General features: G+C 34.3%; 1 protein-coding gene across 1 annotated transcript; it reads left to right on the top strand.

Moving 5' to 3' along the window:
• Positions 1 to 5258: 5258 nt before the first annotated feature.
• Positions 5259 to 8045, top strand: LOC124455468 (sialate O-acetylesterase-like). Its single transcript, XM_047006101.1, has 5 exons — positions 5259 to 5296; positions 5763 to 5906; positions 6833 to 7079; positions 7164 to 7520; positions 7725 to 8045. The coding sequence occupies exons 1-5, from the start codon at positions 5259 to 5261 to the stop codon at positions 7953 to 7955; spliced, it is 1017 nt and encodes a 338-aa protein (XP_046862057.1). The 3' UTR covers positions 7956 to 8045.
• The last annotated feature ends 7617 nt before the right edge of the window (positions 8046 to 15662 follow it).

Raw genomic sequence — 15662 nt, 5'->3', positions numbered from 1 at the left:
TTTTGGATTACAGAGAGAAAACAGATTTGACAATATCAACGACTAACGTTGGTACAAGATGAAGTGCTCATAGCCAGATTGAAATGTGCTAAATGTCTGAAGCCTTTCTCGCCAGTCATATCCATACAAATTTACAACGAATGTAGAGCCTGAATCGTGTTTGTGCATATCCATAGTTTATGGCATAAATGTGTTTATACCGAGTAAATAATTTGAACTTAAACTCGAATATGAATCAATCCTGTGCGTTGGGACGTCGGTATGAACATGTAGTAGCCTCTTGTGAAGTGGCAAAATCAAAAAGCCTCAAAGGAGATGCCAATGCATGGTCACAAGTGTTCAATATGTAGCTGTGGGATCCTAAATATCTCTTGTTTTCGTTATCATGCACACTTGCTTTATGTTCTGTTGAGTTTTCCAGTTTAAGTTGTCAAAGATAATTTCTATGTACTATTATCATTTGGCTTTATCTTATAGTTTTAAAAAAATGATTTGTGTGGATGGTAATATTGACAGTCGTACCTGCTCATCCGAGAACCCATCACAACAATAAACAGAATTTTCCAACTTATTCCTAGAATTCTTACATTCTGCATCATTCTTCTGAAAGGCAGCAAATTTCATTTTATGATGGCTATGCTCACTGTATTATGCACCAGCATTCAGTAAAGTGTCAATTCAAGGATGAAAATATTTTGACCATTTCTCACCAGCAAAGTTATGGAATATTAATGATGTTCTTATATTGACAAAAATACTTGGAGTATATAATAAGAAGAGCCTGTTGACAATTTCACAGTTATTCAACCTTGATGCTTGCTGAAGGAAGAGAAAAATGGGCAAATTGAGAAGTTGTTTTTATGCAATTCTTTTTGTATTCGCTGCTCTTTCAATCACTAATGGCGACGTTGAATTCCGTTTTTCTACAATCTATGGTGATCATATGGTGTTGCAACAAGCACCAAAACGGGAAATCGTGTGGGGTTACGGCGAAGTTGGTCAAAGCGTGATGCTGAGGCTGAGTGACAAATTTCATCATGCACACGTCTATGCACGGAAGGAAGGTTGTACTATTTTTTCTATATAGCTCTGTAGGGAATCAAGGGATTAGGTGAAATTTACTATATAGCTTCAAATCTCAAAATAAATTTAACATGCATCTATGACATTTTCAATGGCCATGAATTTGTACTTTAACAATCTTAGCAAAAGATGTAGGCTATTTGATTGATTTACTTTTGATTGATTTGATTGATTTTCTATTTGAAAAATGATTTACTTTTACTGATGCTCAAACTGCTAGCAAGTACACAAAAATTATAAATGGTTCCCGCTTAGGCGAATTAGGCAAATGCAATGAACACATGCCAGCCGTTCGTTTTTAACATTCATCGTTTGATTTTTTATAGCAAATTGTTTTTCATTGCAGAAAATAAGTTACAAATCCTGATTATATAGATAGAGATACCGTATCATATACGGCATACGATATGTTCAACATACATGGACTTATCGAGCATGACGAACACACAGGGGGGGATTTAGCCATTTAGTAATTAATTGGTATTATATATTTGAATGCGCATGCCTTGTCACAGTAGCATGCTGTATTCAACAAAGAATAGACAATCACCATGATAGTAGGTGACATTCAAACCTTATGATATACGCACAGAATAGATATCCAAATGGTCCACTTGTGTTGGAACCGTTAATGTTAGTGTCACCCATTTTTCTAAGAAGCAAATTCTAAAAAGACACGCCTTCGAGCAAGATACTTCCGCTAGATCACAATAGAAAATGCAGATGTTTTTACAAATATATCTTTTTGCTCTACAAAAGCTTGGGACCTTATCTTCTTCGCAAGATGATAAGTGTTTGTAAAAGTTTCGGCAAACTTTTGCTTTAAACGTGAATTATTAGTAAAACAGTCAAATCTATTACTTGGAAAGTAGAGTGGAAATTCCAAATTCAATATTTTAAACAAGAAAGCACACCCATTAAAATTATTACATTACTCAGATAAACTTACGCATTCGATAATTTAAGCCCAAACAAAACAGAATGAACTTCTGGTAGACAAATTTGCTGCAGTTTATCGATGGTTTGCTTTCGGGAGAAACTTACATTTTCACCAAATTATAGCAGTGACTTATATTGAGGCAGAAGACAATATCCCTTGACTCGACCACACATGAGGAAAATGTTCACTCGTGCAAGAAATTATTCAGCATTACCCATGACTGACGCAGTTAGCATCACTAAAAACACTAATAGGGAGTTTTAGCAGAGCCTACGAGTACGACTACGAGTACGATTTACGTCATTTTGGCGCGGAAACATTGTTGCGACAACAAAAACACGTAGCCGTCATCAATCTGAGTACGATGTTTTGTAAAAAATTCGTAGTCGCGACTACGATGTCTTTTTAAGCAAAGAAAGTAGGTATATGTCTTCATTCTGTAAGAAATTAGTTTACAGTACTATTTTCGAGCATCCAGGCTTTAATTTAGAACCCTTTTTGAGCGCAGATGTTCATTAAAAAGGAAAATATGACCTGCAAAACTTTCATGTATTTCGTACGCAAAGTGAAAGGTAAACAAACAATAAAATAGTACAAATATATCGTACATGAAACTTAAAATAGTGAAGATTTTTCAGTCTAAAGAGTCCTATATTCTTGTAAAACCAGTATAATCGATTCTTTGATATCATTATTGAAAAATAGAGCCGTAGCTGCTTCGCAAAAGTCGGTGTTTTACACAATAAAAAGGCTCGTTCTATTGTTTACAACTAAAGCAAAATTTTGACCAAGCGACAACGACAACAAACTTCCTCGTGCCATTCTCTTACACGGTCAAATTTCGTACTCGTAGTCGTAGTCGTACTCTTGCTAAAACTCCCTAATGTCGCAACACCTAATCAGTGCTATATGGAAAAAAATTTTCACAATTTATTTCCTAAAAACTGCATTGTCTTAAAGTGTATGTGGAAAGAGAATAAATTACATAGCAAAGCCAAACTTGCTGGCTCTCAACTCTATATTTTATTCTTACGAAGAAGAAACAATTGATCTTATTTGTAATGACTGGTACAAGAACATACGTCATGGTACTTCGGCAAGATGTTGCAGAACATATATTACCCAAGTATAAACAAACATATTTTACTTGTATTTAGTAGTCTGTAATTAACCTATTTATTAGACGGCTTTATCATCAGCGCTTGGCCTCCTATAAATATGACAGTACGTGTATGCATATATTTTGGTTAGAGATCAAGGTGTTGCCCTTGCGCCTCATTTGTAAACATATTTAGATTCTTAAGAATTTTGCTATCATTTTCATACATTTAGATACAAGCAAAAAGAAACACGCGTGCGATCAGGCCTTAAATATTTCAAGTAAAAAATAGGCACGCAATGCGTACATGTTGACAGCCTGAAGAGATTTTACTTCCGCTTGTGTTGTTCCAAATTCCAAGCTGTCTTTGAGGACGATGGCTTTGCTGGTGATCGCAAGTTTTTATGTGTATTTCCTGCTCATAGCATAACATGAGTGTGTACACGTTTATTGTTATTTTAACTTTATGTACATTCACGCAGACAAGAATTCACGGACTTGAAGAAAAAGAAATCTGTCTCAGCAAAATAATTTGTTTTAGGATAAACTGAACAGTAGGCAAAGAATGCGAACAAGTACTAAATATAAGTGCTGTAAAGTATAATCGTTAGTATCGTTATCCCACATGACATAATAGATCTTTCATCGACCTTTATATGCAACTCGATCAATCGTTTGCCCACAAGATGAATTTAGCTCATTTTATATCCTGATGAATAGATGACAAACGGCGATAACTATATTATTTTCACGGCATTAACAATTTTGGTCTTCATTGGTCAACCATATTTTTAATTATGACGTTATAGTTACAAAAATTCCTGGTATTTACTTATTTACAAAAGTTTCTTTAAATGTTGGCGAGATTGAAAGCCTGTTTTGCAAAAATTCTATAATACCAAGGTTTTTGAGCTCAGCTTCACTTCAGCAGAGAGCATTGATCTCAGTCTGAATAATACTTGGTATCATGCTCAACCTCACCCAATAATTGTTAAATATATGTATGTTTGGGCTGTATTGTTTTCTAGCTCTTTTTTCTAAACGAAAATTTCTTTCATTACTTAAATAACTTTTAAAGATTCTGGCTGGGCTTGAAGTAACTTAGATGAAAGGTAAAATTATTAACTAATTATGATACAATGAGTTAAAAAAATTAATATAAAAAAGATAAACGTTACATATGACACGACACATTGTTTAAAAAATGTTACAAAAATCATTTTTATGCGTACATTGTGGTTTAATTGGAAAGACTCGAATCATTGTCACTGTAAAGATCTTCATGTAGGAGGGGAAGAAGTCGGAGTATGACAAGTCGCGTTACCACCAATGAGTGCCAAAGGTCCATATCGTATTACTGCGTATTCATATGTAGAAGGAAGTTTCAAAACGATAACTTTGGATGATGTTTTATTTGGAGATGTTTAGATTTGCAGTGGTCAGAGCAACATGCAGTTCACCCTGGGCATGGTGAGTTTATGTTTGTTTAACGTCTAGTTCATCCCTAGGAACTCTTGTTGATTAGACTGCTGTTTAAAAGACAACAGATGCGCTTCTAAGAAGTGTTTGGGCTCATATAGTTAATTTTTAGGGAAAACACAAGTTTGAGATACATCTTATTGTTTTAAGCACATTACAATGTAAAACAAGATAAAACGACAATGCTGGATGTATTGCTTTCAAATATTTTTTGTTAGAATGTAGAAAAATAGATAGTGAAAGTCACTTAGAATAAGAATTTAAGAGTAGAGTCTGGATTTGGACGAAACGTTGGAGTTGATGTTCGATGTTAGGGATATGGTTGGGTGTTTAACTTTTAGAAAAGGATTTTATTGACAGCGCTAAAGATATTTGCTAAAGTGCAATAGACTAGTGCCCTTTTCTTCGACACGGAGTAAAAACATTCTATATTCGATTATCATATATGAGAGCATATGAAACCGTTTTAGACAGATTAATGAAGACCTTGCAATTTTATAAGAACCAACTGTTTATCTAAAATTCGTTAATTTTATTACTTTTTTTCTTTATTCAGTCGGACGATGGAGAGAAGACAATCCGTGAATCCGCCAATTATCCCTACATACGTTTGTTTTCTGCAGGCCTTGATTGCAGTGTTTTCCCAAAGAAGGAATTATGCAAAATACTTTTGCCTTGGTCCGTTGCTTCACCAGGTAGTAATCATGCTGATAAAGCAAGCAAAGAAAACTTACGAAGAGAAATATTTTGAAAATTGATTTTATTTAAATGTGAGCTGTCTTTCAACTCCCTTGCTTTAAGATGTGCTTTTGTTTGAGCTAAGCATTTGACAAGCATTTTATCGCCATTGAATTTTTCATCACAACTTATGATAACAGAACAAGAAGTTCATAAGCCTGCCTTTTGAAAAAAATACTGTTATAGTGTGTAACGAGGAATGTGTCCAGTTAAAACTCTAAGTTTTATTTCACTCAAAATTTTTCTTATTCAAAAATAATTAAAGCAAAGTTTAGTACCTGTGAATTCAATAACACGTCTTTAAATTTAATGATTCGTTGTTAAATATGACGCCTTTTTAAGGTAAAATTTATCGTCTGTGTTATTAGAAACGGTAGGAGGAAACGCGTGGGCATATTTTTCTGCCGTATGTTGGTATTATAGAGTGCAGCTGTACAAGATATTGAACTACCGAATTGGCTTGATAGCCAGTAGTTTTGAAGGAAGTCCTATAGAATCATGGTCCTCACACGATGCTCTTAAACAATGTGAATGGATTGGGGAATTCTTAAAGACTCTACCAAATTCGTAAGTCTCCTGGTGTTTTCATGTGTTGTTTTCTGTTCTAATTAGTGGCTTCACTCAAAGGTGTACAGTTTTTATCTGTTTCATTTGACTTTTAAAATCCTTACACAACCGTTATTTTATTTAAAACAAAACAATTGTTTTAAATATGTTTTTTTAAAACAAGACATGTGTTTTTGGTGTCGATCTCACAATGGTTTTTTGATTACTGATCAATACAATTTACAAAGTATCATGGAAATTTAGACTCTTCAAAACAGACGTAAATCATACGTATGAGACATTTTTTATTTGTCTTAAAAATAGTGATCATTTAAACAGAAAATGACTTTATTTTTATATTACTGTCGCTCTGTAAATACTTTATGTGGCTGACAAGCCAAGAAAGCCTTAAACAAGCTTATTTTTGATTAAAAAAAGCATGGTGGATGTCGTCAGTTAACAAATGCTTACAAAATTGCAATCATGTGAAATTCACGATTTGCAAAACGATGCAAAAAAAACAATGCGCGTATTTGACATATTTGTTTTCCACAACTATTGAAAAACTGTTAAAAGTATTCTATTACCTTTACCATAATGTAAGGAGAGGCAAAAATTCATATCAGTAGCACATCTATTACCATAGAGTAAGCTTTTAGTAGCTTTCAGAAAGTTTCTGTTACTATTGCGTTTTAATAACTTCTTAAGATTTTCTGGAGATTTCTTCACGATAAGTAAGTTAATATTTAACAGGGTTCATAATAACGTTTTCAAAAATCCCACCAGAAAAACGTCAAATATTCCGATACGACTTTGATTTCTGTTTGATTTACATTTTGTGGTGCTTGGCAGTAGAATGAATGCAACATGTCCATCGAAAACAATTAATCGTAAATTTTCCAATTAGAATGTCATAAAAACTCCATTTTGCTTTGCATGTATTTTAGAGGAATAAACGAGTTGAGCACCTTTCCGCTGTATAGTTGTATGTGGAATTCCATGATTGTGCCGTTTCTTAATATGACCATCTATGGTTCCATATTTTATCAAGGAGAAACAAATGCTATGAACCCAAAATTACTGGAATTGCCATACAACTGTACTTTTCCTGCCATGATAAACGATTGGAGAGCAAAATGGTACGCTTCTACACAAAATAACACTGACCCACAGTTTCCTTTTGGTTTTGTTCAGGTAGGTTTCATCAGCATGTAAAGAGTCCTTGTGAATTTTTCCACTTATTCACTACTAATCGTTTTCATATCTATAAATATTTAGTTGTCAGCTGTTAATTACAGCAACTCGTCGTTACATTTTGCTCAGTTACGTTGGGACCAAACAGCACAGAAGGGCTACGCTCCAAATGCACAACTGCAAAATACCTTTATTGCTGTAACAATAGACTTGGGAAATCCTTCATCACCATATACGAGCATTCATCACACTCACAAATCCGATGTTGAATATCGCTTGGCGTTATCTGGCCTTTCATTAGTTTACGGTAAAGAAAGGTACTTCACTGGACCACTTGTATCGAAAATCGAGAAGATTGCCGTCGAAAGTAACATGTTTCTTATAATAAATTATAAATCTGTGGACAAAAATATTGAAATCCGGAACAAAATCGGCTTCGAGGTAAGTTTCAAATATTATTTATAGCTCATGATGTAGGAATGCAACAAATTAGGAACATCTTATTCCGTTGACGTCTAAAATACGTTAAACTAACTATCTCGTAAAATATGTCTTGATGCCTTCATAAGGCAGATCCTTGCAAACATACTTCAAAAGCAACCAAGTCACTTTATATGACAAACTCTTTTATGAACTTTTGCGTAGGTACTTTGTAAAGGTAGATGGATACAGTCACCAATCGCGTACAATTGCAGCAAATCTGTGTTCATTTCGGTTCGTTGTGATCCGGATAAAGTTAGATATGCCTGGTCTGACAATCCGTGCGAGAAACTGAAGTGTGCTGTTTACAGTGGAGGACTACCTTCTCCACCATTTATTATGGATGGTCCTTTTTCTTCTGAAAAGAAAAGTTTAAATGGTTGTCATACCGCGTAATCAACTTTGTTTATGTAGCATTCATTTCTATTCTTTATGTCGCATTCAATTGTATTACTGTTTAGTGAAAAATAAAAACTTCAAAATTCATTCTTTTTTAACTCTTTTGAAACTACGATTTAAGAGTTACATACAATGAAAAATTGGTCTAAAATATGTAAACTATGATACGACTGATTATCATTCTCTCAATGTTCCAAAAGCTTCATTGCCAGCTTTATTTTTGTTGATACAAAATTCAATTTAAGGAGATCTTTAAATAAGTCACTGAATTATTTTCTTTTAACAAAGTGCGCTTGCACAGTCATTTACCTGGCAACAGACCAAAGTTAAATTCCCCTCCTTGTCGTGTTTCCATGAAAAAATTTTGTATGCAAGATTTTTCTTTTTAAGCAAGATCTAGTATAGCCTCCCCTCCATTAATATGAACGAATTTTTTTATATATTTACAATACAGACGGCATCTTCCGTTGTTGTATACCATTCAATAGTGTACGTCGTATGTGAAGAGTGACTTAATATAAGAGGCGAGAGATAAGTAATTTGAAAATTATGATGTTTCTTTTCGAGTACATGCAATTTTTTTTATTTCTATGTAAACAAGAATATTTCCATCATAATCGTAGGACATATAGAATATTGCAGAGAAAATGGTCACAGGGAGAAAACTGAAGTTGAGAGTATTGAGCATTTTAAGCTGAATTTAGATTCAAAAAGATAAAAAAGTTACTGGTGAAGAAACGCGAAGGCCATAAACAAATTAAAAACAAGTAAGACTGTTGCATATTTGCAAAAAGAAATCAGCAGGGCGGAGCTATATATATGAATATTTACCCCCTCCCCACAATTTGCGTTCTAGTTTCGCCCTGGCTACAAGAGAGATTGGGTTTATTTTTAATGTCTGTTTATTTCAATGTAGAGAAGGAAGAAATGTGTCAAATAACTGGTCACTATACGATATACTTATAAAATATTCAGAGAAGAAGGAAAGGTTGTACTTGTGTCTTTGATAAACGAAGAAGGTGTTTTCAGAAGTAGACGACTAGAGAGTAAGGTGCCACCGACAATGATATAAGCAGCTATGAGTATATTTAAGATGCAAAATCAAGAATTTGTTTTTAAATGGAGTTATTTGAGTAGTTTGTAAAGAAAATTGGGAGGCAACTTGCTTTTGAGTTGTAATCATTGCCTTTTTAAATTTAATGAATGCCTTTACAAGTATTTTTTTGAGTTTGTTGTTCAATGAAAGTGCATGGAAAATAGATGTGATGTTTTGGAGGAAAAATAGCATGTGGCGCTGTTAGACGTCGAAACTGGTCATTTTATCTAAATATTTCTTTGTTCACTCATTGTAAAAACAAAAAATGAAATACTAAAGATCAGTGGCCTATTTAGCAATAATTTTTTGATCACGCTATTGTATAACTACAAGGCCACGCTCTATGACGTTATGATTTTTAATATGAGAGACTTATGCGAAAGAAGGGGCTGAATACATGAGCCTGATAGCCGGCATTCAGCCAAGCGTTAAATGATTTTGGCAAATGGAAACGATTCAGTACTTATCATCAGATAAATCTTCTCAAGCGATTTCACAATATTCTGATTTATCAACTTCTGGAAACATTTAAAATTGAAACAACCAATTTGCCATAATTTGAAAATTCCAACCGGAGTGACGTACAGTGCTTTGCAAACGGTTGTAATTTATAATCTTGAAGTTTTGGCTCTTTTTAATCCCTTGAAATCATCGGGTTAGCTCGCTATCCGGGCCAGCTCGTCTCTATGTATTCAGGCCCTAAGACATTAGTACTTCATAGAAGTTTAACGTACAATTTTAATGTTCAAATAAACAATACAAAAGTCTCATTTAAGTCAATTTAAGAAAACTTTTAGTTTTTTGACTGTACACAGGATAGCAAATGAAATAATCATAAATCTGAAATGTCGGTGCTTGTTTACAAAATATATTTCTCTGGAAACTCTTAAATTTATATAATTAAGCCAATAAATAATAAGACAACAACAAATAGCCTGTATATTTCAAGATTTAAAAGACCTCATATTTTAAAATATCACAATATAAAATTAAATAGAACAAAACAATTCCACGTGCTGACTGGCAGTGATTCCAATAGATGACTTTATGGTCAAGGAAAACGACGCACCACGGAAAGTCTACATTGGACTAACTGATTTGATTTTTCGCTCTCATTACAATGCTGCCAAAAAATCTAAAACTAAAAATTACTAGTGTTACGTGCGTGGTACCGAAAGAATAACTATTAATTTTGGTTCTATTTCCACACGCAATAAAGATAGTGTGAACCAGTTATATTTCTCAAACAATTTATTAATTAATTCGTAAATATTAAAGTAGATAAGTGTCTTAATAATAATATCAATAAGTATGAGTAAAACTTATCTCCTCTGTCTGACTACAACCGCGAGTCTTTATTCTTGAGCGTTCTTGAGTACAACAATGACTCACAATAGTTTTCCAAATAGATTAAAGGCACAGAAACCAAAAGATAGTTATGGCACAGAAGCCAAGTTAGTTGTCTGGTAGATTGTAGCTTGTCAACCTACTTCGGTAGGCTATGCCTCCTAAGTTTGTCTCCTCGTAGTTTGTGCTCGTAGGTTGTCCTCGTAGGTTGTACTCAGTGGTCTAAACTACTGATATATATATATAATATCTAATGGGAAGTATTGTTGTTTTGTGACCTATATCCCATACGCAATACAGTTTTTGGAGCAAGATATAGTTAACCACAATAACAACAAATGTGGTTGCGGTTCTAAAATATGTTTACGCATGTAAGCAAGCTTCTAGCGCATAAAAGCAAGCTTCTAGATTATGTCTTAATTAGTAATATATGAAATTATAATATGATATGATAATGATATTACATGATAGTAGTTGCTATCATGTAACACTAGCCACTCCCATCCCTTCCCAAATTAAAATATCTCACGTACGCCAATGTTTCGCAGAGCATTGGAACAACAGAACACGGAAAGTCAAGAGTCATGACTAGATGTTTGTAAATGTAGATCGTCCAGGTTGGTATAGTCCTGAGATGGACTGTTTTTGTTGTTCTTGACTGACGTTTTGACCAACTTAAGCCTGCCGCACACTAATAAACCTTGCCGCGCGTACTTGTTATTCCTGGCAAGTGTGATCGACAAAATTTCCTAGTGTGCGCGGAAGTTTTGAACAACAATTGTCATTCGTGACAGATGAGTCACATATCAAACGCGTTTAAATATCACGAATAACAAGTACGCGCGTCAAGTTCACCAGTGTGCGGCGGGCTTTAGCGGTAGTCATCTTTAGAGTCAAATGAGGAGTAAACGTCAGGTTAGCCGTATTTGTTATCTGGTTCGTACGTCATTGTATTGTATGTACAGTTGTAATGTGTGGGAGTCAATTGTGTATTGTCATTGTGAATTAGTGTGAAGTGTAATGTTTTTAGTTGATCGTTTGTTTGTATTGTGAATAAGTCGTTTGTAAGGTGCCGGTAATTGCTGTGATCTGTTCAGGGGGGTTTGTTCCAAGTTGGTATACCAACTTTCTAATGTAAGCCGTTGTCTATAGTCAGTACTGTAAGTGATGCATTTTGCCGAGTCCCAGTCAATGTTGTGCTTTGTGATTCAGTGATGTTCGGCAATGTGATTAGTTTTGTCTTGTTTCTTAGTAGCTCGTTTGTGTTCAGTAAGTCTTATATTTAAGTTTTAGCCAGTTTCCCCGATATAGGAGGCGTGGCAGTCGGAGCAGTTTATTTTGTACACTGTACCTTGTGATTGATAAGGAAAGCATTTCAATTTGGTCGGTTATGAATATTGAGTTTTGATTCATTGAATTCTTCTTTAACTCAACTTTTTAACTAAAGTTTTTTGCCAATATCAAAAATCGTTAATGCTATTGTATAAAATGAGTTAATGTAATTTGCGTATTTCTGATAGCATACACTTAATTTAAGCGTAAAAGACTTTCGAGTGCCTGCCAGTTTCCCCGATATAGGAGGCGTGGCAGTCGGAGCAGCTTATTTTGTAAACTGCACCTTGTCGTTCATTGGGTTGTTCTTTGTCTTTTATGTTCGTTAGTACTTGTCGTAACGTTGTGATTGGTTTATGTGCGACACGTATGTTGTATGGTCGTAAGATACGCAAGATAGTCTCAGACGTACCTTTGATGTAAGGTATCGCTGCTGTTGTCACTGAGTTGTTCGTTTCGTTAGGTTCGTTGGGTTTGTAAGTGTTGCCATTGATGAAGTCAGAGTTATAGTTGTTTTTGTCGAAAACACGTTTGAGATAGTTGTTTTCGTTGTGTAGAGTGTCCGGTGAATGACATATGATTTGTGCATGTCTTATTTATGTTCTGATTGTGGTGGCTTTGTGTGATGTAGGGTTGTAAAATGATTGGTCTAGTAGTCGGTCAGTGTGTGTTGGTTTGCGATAAGCTATTGTTCGTAGTTTTTGATTGTCATGTTTTACCAAACAGTCGAGAAAAGGAAGAGTTCGGTTTTCTTCGACATCTTTGGTAAAGTGTATGTGGCTGTCCTGTTTGTTACGGTGGCCGGTACGGGTCACCAGAAAAATAATTTAGATAACATAACAAACAATAAGAAAACATCACTCAAAATCATACTACACATTTCAAATTACTCACTACACATTTCAAAATACTCACTACACACTTCAAAATACTCACTACACGTTTCAAAATACTCACTACACATTTCAAAATACTCACTACACATTTCAAAATACTCAAAAACACATTCTTCCCAGTCTTACTCTTGTCTGGCCTGCCCACGGTCATATTAGTTTCCATATACGAAACTGACGTGAAATCATAAAGTAAGCATATTAAATATATAATTCCACATTTCACAAGACAAACAAATTGGGACATTGGAATAAAAGCATGAAAATATTGGCTGAACTCTAATCAGAAATTCTTCCAGGGTTTTGCTGGACTTGGTCGGCAAATTTGAGTATATGAATTTGCATTCGCTAGGTTGTGTACGTACTTGTGTGATGCGTTACAAAAATAACAAGGAAACCAAAGAAGAAATTTGCACATAGCGCTATAATTTGTTGCACAAGAAACGCCAAAGAAAATGAAAAGTTAGGTAACTTCGAGTAAAAGCAAGAAATTTAGAACTTCAATACCAGTCACGTCAATAAGTGCATTAGTTAAACTAATGATTGTCGAATATCACCAATACAAATACAATTACATGTAATCTGTAGATTGACCACTCATGTTGTGTTGTCTAACCAAGACCGAGAAATCCCTGGAAGAAATATTACTAATAGTTCATGTACGCGTATTGCATATTTTGATGCTATTTTGGTGATATGTTTGTCTATGTGCCGAATTCCACATAGACAAAATATCGCCACAATAGCATCAAAATATCCTTACGCGTACTGAACTATTAGTAATATCGGAAGCCTATATTTATATTAGCTTTCTGACATCACGTCAATTTCGTATGTGGAAACTAATGACGACCGTGGGCAGGCCAGACCAGGGTAAGACTGGGACGAATGTGTAACGAGTATTTTGAAATGTGTAGTGAGTATTTTGAAATGTGTAGCGAGTATTTTGAAATGTGTAGTGAGTATTTTGAAATGTGTAGTGAGTATTTTGAAATGTGTAGTGAGTATTTTGAAATGTGTAGTGAGTATTTTGAAATGTGTAGTATGATTTTGAGTGATGTTTTCTTATTGTTTGTTATGTTTTTTAAATTATTTTTCTGGTGACCAGTACGGCCACCGTAGTTTGTTGATGTGAGTGTGAAAGTCATCAATCTCGTCTGCATGTAGTGCTGTGATTGTGTCATCTACGTAGCGGAACCAAAAAGGTAGTGCATGTTTGTAAGTCGTGAGCATGTTTGTAAGTCATGACTACGTTCAACTTCAGGCGAAATTAAATTTGGAAAAAAGTTAGGAGGGCTATAAAGGGAAAATAAAAAACTGAACATCTTTTAACTTTGCCGTCGTTCATAATTTACATAATTCAACCTTAAAGACCTAAATCTAGGTGCGTTGCGATAAATGGAAGCAGAGCCCTACATGCGAAAGAGTTAGGACACCGGAAGTAAAATTGCCCAGCGTCCACAATTTTTTTTTCCAAAAGCCAGCAAATATAAAGAGCATTAAATGGGGAAAGACAAATTTTCTGTTGTGTTTTTTATTTCATGAATAGGCAGCGATCGCAACCTGTGGAATTCAATTCTTTATAAATAATTTTATTTATTATAAAATAATAGAAAAGCATTTATTTAATGCAATGGATAAAATTTAAACACTTTTAATACTGCTTTTATTAGGGAGCACGTAGATTTCTATTCATCATCACTTTGATTTGCAATATTAAAACGCAACATAAAATCATTGTAAACATTTTAATATAACTTATCTCTTATGTAAAAAATAGTTATAGTTTGCACTTTTGGGACAAAAATGACGGCTAGATACTCACGTGATCACATTTACCCAATACCATGATCATAATGCGAAATGCAGAGAACAATACGTATCCTTACTCTTATATATACAGGGCTCTGATTGGAAGGAATTTTATGCTTGGTATTTGCAATGTAAAATAGCCACAATTCGCATGAATTTTTTTCAACTACAATGACAGGTGTTTGGAGAACAATCGCTGAATCATGGAAAGTCTAAACGTCAGTGGATTTCAAAGATGTGCATTTTTTTATACAGCTTGTGTAGACCGAAAATGTCGAACTGAAATAAATGTGGAACCATACTTCCTTTTAGTTTTGGCTCGTCGGCATTCGCCTCACCATGAAAAAAGTTGTCGTTTAAATCAGTCGTTTTTTCATCACAAATTTTAGCCATGTTTTTAAATATCACAATACTGAGCTATTACACAGCACGATATTTTTGAGGAAAAACAAGACCGACAAGAATCGTGGATGATTTGTCGACAAATTATAGACAACGAACAACTAAACAGTTAATTCTAAGTGAGTATACATTAAACTATCCAATTTTCTTTTCGCATCACATAAGTTTGATGTTTCTTAAAATATTCTAGCACTTTAAAAAGCTAGAGAAGGGTTTACACTAAAAAATTACAAATATAAAAAACAATAATTTTTTCATAAAACAAGAGTAACTCAACTCTTATAAACAGGCCAATAAAAATGTCCCCGATGAATACACTCTTTCTTTCAAAGAATTTCCGAAAATATTAGTAATCTAGGGCCCATCATTTCAACACAGATAAGAAATCTGAAACTAAGCCATAAAACGCTGCATATTTGATGCGGTATTGAAACTCAAAACTTTCTTAAATGCCCGGAGTTAATTTAAAACATTTAGATTGTCTTCAAATTTGAATCTCATTACCAAACAAATCTTACAATAAATATTTTCATGAATAAATAAGAAGTTGATAGATTGCCTGGAGTTTCCTTAGTTTTCTAAATCCCTAAACGTATGAAATGAATTTTCCAGAGTATTCCGCAACAAGGACAAGGACAAGAACGTCTCGCTCAAAAAATAGCAACAATGAGACAAAAAAATGAGAGTGCTATCTTAAAAAAAACAACTTGAAGATGCGTATTATACACAATTGTACATGCGAGTAGTGGAATAATGATCTAAATGAGATACTCTTTGTACTCAGCAATACTCAGTCAAGCTACGTATACTCACGGTAACAAG

This window comes from Xenia sp. Carnegie-2017, unplaced genomic scaffold (assembly GCF_021976095.1).
Source record: "Xenia sp. Carnegie-2017 unplaced genomic scaffold, XeniaSp_v1 HiC_scaffold_4, whole genome shotgun sequence".
NCBI classification, from domain to species: domain Eukaryota; kingdom Metazoa; phylum Cnidaria; class Anthozoa; order Malacalcyonacea; family Xeniidae; genus Xenia; species Xenia sp. Carnegie-2017.
The sequence above is the reverse complement of the archived record's forward strand: the minus strand, read 5'-3'. Positions and strand labels throughout refer to the sequence as shown.